The sequence below is a fragment of the Euleptes europaea genome, chromosome 12, assembly GCF_029931775.1.
Source record: "Euleptes europaea isolate rEulEur1 chromosome 12, rEulEur1.hap1, whole genome shotgun sequence".
NCBI classification, from domain to species: domain Eukaryota; kingdom Metazoa; phylum Chordata; class Lepidosauria; order Squamata; family Sphaerodactylidae; genus Euleptes; species Euleptes europaea.
In genome coordinates this window covers 22,903,418-22,907,690 of record NC_079323.1, presented here as the reverse complement: position 1 = coordinate 22,907,690, position 4,273 = coordinate 22,903,418, and the positions used below count along the sequence as shown (strand labels likewise).

The 4,273-nt window shown below is 50.0% G+C and overlaps 1 protein-coding gene across 1 annotated transcript; it reads left to right on the top strand.

Annotated features, from left to right (window-relative positions):
- Positions 1–1,806: 1,806 nt before the first annotated feature.
- Positions 1,807–2,820, top strand: GPR12 (G protein-coupled receptor 12). The gene has a single exon (XM_056858513.1). The coding sequence runs from the start codon at positions 1,807–1,809 to the stop codon at positions 2,809–2,811; it is 1,005 nt and encodes a 334-aa protein (XP_056714491.1). The 3' UTR covers positions 2,812–2,820.
- The last annotated feature ends 1,453 nt before the right edge of the window (positions 2,821–4,273 follow it).

The window sequence follows — 4,273 nt, the reverse complement described above, 5'->3', positions numbered from 1 at the left end:
CTGGGTATGCATATGCCCAGGGGTACGAACCAGAACATATAGGGGTATGCGGAAAAAAATGAATAATGGTGGGAAAAAGCTATATTAATTACAAACATTTTTGTAATATAAGAGGTACAAATTATAGAAATGGGCTGTCAAGGGGTACGCTAGTAAACAAAGGTTGGGAACCACTGGTCTAGATGCACATTTCCCCCCATCCAAATCCTCCAGACTCAACAAGCCCCCACGGAGAGTTCTGAGAATTCAGATGGGGAAAGCGCGCATCTAGAGCGCGGCAGACCCAAGGCAAAACAGCCCAGGCATCAATGGCCGATGAGTCTACAGGCGATGTTGTAAGGTCGAAGCGGCCCCCCCAATACGCCGCGCGTGCGCACCGAGGACCAGCAGGTGTTCCCCCCCACCCCCGGCCTCTCTTGCCTCCTCCCCCTGCGCGCGCCGCTCGCGCCAGCCTGCCTTTCCCCGGGCCGGCCCTCCGCTGTGCGCGTGCCTGCGCCGAGCCCGGGCTGCAGCAAGCGCCGCGTGCACCCGGGGGCCGGCGCGCAGAGACGGCTCGGAGCTACCTGCAGAAAGCCCGAGCCTGGCGCTCGCGCCGGCGGCCGCTTCGCCTGGCTTGTTGCCTGCGCCGTGCAAACAATGAGCGCGCAAGAACCACCACCACCACCACCAGCAGCAGCAGCGGCAGCAGCAGCAGCCGCCCCTTGCCTTGCTGCATAGAAAGGAAACGGGGAAACCTCCTCCTCCTCCTCTTCCAGAGGAGAAGCCAAGGTGACCAACCTTCCGAGGGCTCAGTCCCGCCGTCTGGCTGTCGCGATCGTCTCTGTGTCTGTCCGTCCACCCCCTCCATGCGTCTCTCTGTGCACAGCAACCGCCACCATCCCTCTGCATGACGCCCCCCGCCCTCCCGTTTACCTACAGCCCCTCTTCGCACACACCCCGCCGCCCCGATTGCTGCCGATTCATCGCCACGGGTAGCGGTGGGTGGGTGGGAGTCAGGGCTCTGCAGCATCCGCTTCCCCACGATCTCTTTGAGCCGGAGGGGCTGCTGGAGACACGGGCCATTGATGCCTGGGAGGTTTTGCCTTGGATTGGCCGCTCTCTAGATGCACATTTTCCCCACCCAAATTCTCAAAACTCAACAATAAGCCTCCATTGCAGAGTTCTGAGAATTCGGATGGGGGAAATGTGCATTTAGAGAGTGGCAAATCCAAGGCAAAACCTCCCATGCATAAATGGCCACGGCCACTGCGTTGGGAGTTGCCAGACTTTCTGCTCTTGAACCAGGTCAAGAGAGCCTGCGGTAAAGGGCGCTGGCACGGGTTGCGGGGTGGTGGGACCGTTAATTGGAAAAGCTGAGGAATGGTGGATGAGGAGGATCTGCTGCTTCGAGCTCCATGCTGCTTGCAGACAGTGTGGCAAACCTAGGTGGATGTCCATGCCTGTATCTAAAACCCATCTTCAGGAGAGGAAAAAAAAGTCTGCCAAACAGTTCTAGCTCTCCCCTGGTATTTTATTAGTCCCCTCTCTCCCTAATCCATGGCATTTCCTTTTTGTTTTGGTAAGAGGGGAGGAGATTGTGGCTCCTGTCCTTCCCCCCCTTCCCCTCCTTTTTTGTTAATAAAAAAGGAAGAGTTTTAAAATCAAGTGTTTGCCGTCGTGGTTTGTGCCGTGGTGTTGATGTAATAAAATGCCTGCCGGTGTCATTTAAGCTGTCTAAGGTATATTTGCATGCTGCTGAACGAGTACTGAACCTCAACATCTTTTTTCAAAAATTGTCTTTTCGTTGAAGAAGAACGGGGTTTAAATATGAACGAAGACCTGGAGGTTAATTTAACGTGGCTGCCTCGGGATCACTTAGAAGCCAACTCGGCAGAGAACATTTCGGCCGCTGTGACCTCCCTGGTTCCTGTCGGTGACCCCGAACCCGAGTTTATAGTAAACCCTTGGGACATTGTGCTGTGTACCTCGGGGACCCTGATCTCCTGCGAGAATGCCGTGGTGGTCCTTATTATCTTCCACAATCCTAGTCTTCGTGCCCCTATGTTCCTCTTGATAGGCAGCCTGGCCCTGGCAGACCTCTTAGCGGGAATCGGATTGATCTTCAATTTTATTCTTGCCTACCTTCTCCAGTCGGAAGCGACTAAGCTGGTCACAGTGGGACTGATCGTCGCCTCTTTCTCAGCCTCCGTCTGCAGCTTGCTGGCCATCACCGTTGACCGGTACCTCTCGCTCTATTACGCTTTGACTTACAATTCGGAGAGGACCGTCACTTTCACCTATATCATGCTCGTCTTGCTCTGGGGAGCTTCTATCTGTATCGGATTGCTGCCCATCATGGGCTGGAACTGCCTCCAGGACGAATCCACCTGCAGCGTTATCAGGCCGCTCACTAAGAATAACGCGGCTGTCCTCTCGGTCTCGTTCTTGCTCATGTTTGCGCTTATGCTGCAGCTGTACATTCAAATCTGTAAGATTGTGATGCGCCATGCCCATCAGATAGCCCTGCAGCACCATTTCTTGGCCACTTCCCACTACGTGACGACTCGGAAAGGAGTGTCCACTTTAGCCATTATCCTGGGGACCTTTGCTGCTTGCTGGATGCCTTTTACACTCTATTCTTTAATAGCCGACTATACCTATCCTTCTATGTATACCTACGCTACCCTCCTGCCGGCCACGTACAATTCCATCATCAACCCTGTGATATATGCTTTCCGAAATCAAGAAATACAAAAGGCACTCTGGCTCATCTGCTGTGGCTGCATCCCTTCTAACCTTTCTGCGAGAGCAAGATCACCCAGTGATGTTTGATTAAGTGGTTGGGGGTGGGGAGATGTTGTTTATTTAGGCATTGTGTTGTGTGGCTTTGCTGCATTTCATTACATTGTACATAAATGCATACTCAGCTCACAGAGAGTATTGGCCTTTGCAGAATGAGGAATCCCACTGATCAAACTCAATCACCGTATGTCATTCCAGGAACATTCCTGGAAGCGAGGTGGTCTTCTTGCCAACTTCTGAGTGTTGCTCTGGTTTTGTAGCTGTGCAGCTAGGCCAGTTCCCCTTGATCCAACTATTTGTTTCACAGGCTTTTGCCATTCTTTCAATGAAAGGGGCCGACCTCTGCACAGGAAGCAGATCTGCTTTCTCCATTTGAATGAACGAGGAGTCCACTTGCGGTGGAGCTCTGGGTGTGAATCGGAGCGTGCGTGGAGCTCTCAAATCGGGGCAGAGTCTGCAACCCACAACCAACTTTTTATAGAGCAATTGATAGGACCGTCTGAGAATAAATTTGTTGTGGATTACAGTCTGTGTCTTTTCATAGGATCCTTTATGACATTACTTTTTAAAGAGATGTAGAACTGTTTCCGAAGAGTTGCATGTGGTTCTTAAGATGTGTTGCCGTGATCCAGAGATACTCATACGCAATATGGCCTTGTGCTTAAGGAGACATTAGACTGGAATGTACTTCATTGTTTGCCTTGCGAGACAGATAAAAATGCATGGTGTATTGAAAGGCTTGTTTCTGGGTATACATTGCAAAGGAGGTGTGCATTCAGATGTCTGTTTGCATATGCTCCCTGTGCATGGTACCTGATCCTGCAAGGAAAGCCATGTGCAGAAGTTTGCTTAAAATGTAACTTCAGAAGTGACCTCAGTTTTCCCATCGCTTCTCTGAACAAGCAAAAATTTAGCTTCTTTCCAAATTGTTTACATAATTTAGATTAATTATGCTGCATGGTTGTTGTTTTTTTAATTCCTTTTTGGTCTTGGAAAAGCAGAAAAAGAACCAGAGTTCCTGTTAATATAAGCCAAGCTGTAAATTGAATAGGGATCTTTAACCACCCAGTTAGCATTGACTAATTTTTTGCAGCTAATTTGCAATAAATGAGGGTTTTTCCCCCCAGGAATAAAGCTCAGTACGTTCAGTTTCTCAGATGAAATCTTTCAGGCAGCCTTGCCGTTAGTTAGCCGCTCACCCACACACTTCGGGTGAGTAACAGCTCCTTCTGGTTGTGAAGCTTGCCAAACCCAGTATTCAAGTCACCCTGCGAGATGTCGCTGCACTCGAGCAGGCATGTCGCTGCGCACAAAATTGTTCGATGAGCTGGTAATTTCTTTTTAAATCCATCTTCCAGACTGCAAGAGGAGTGTAACAAAATCGCCTACTTAAATTCAGCAGTTAACGTTTTCAACATGATCTGTGAAGCTTGTCATAAATTTTTGCGTGTTTTCTTTGTTCTAACCTCGAATTCTGAATTTTGATATCCAT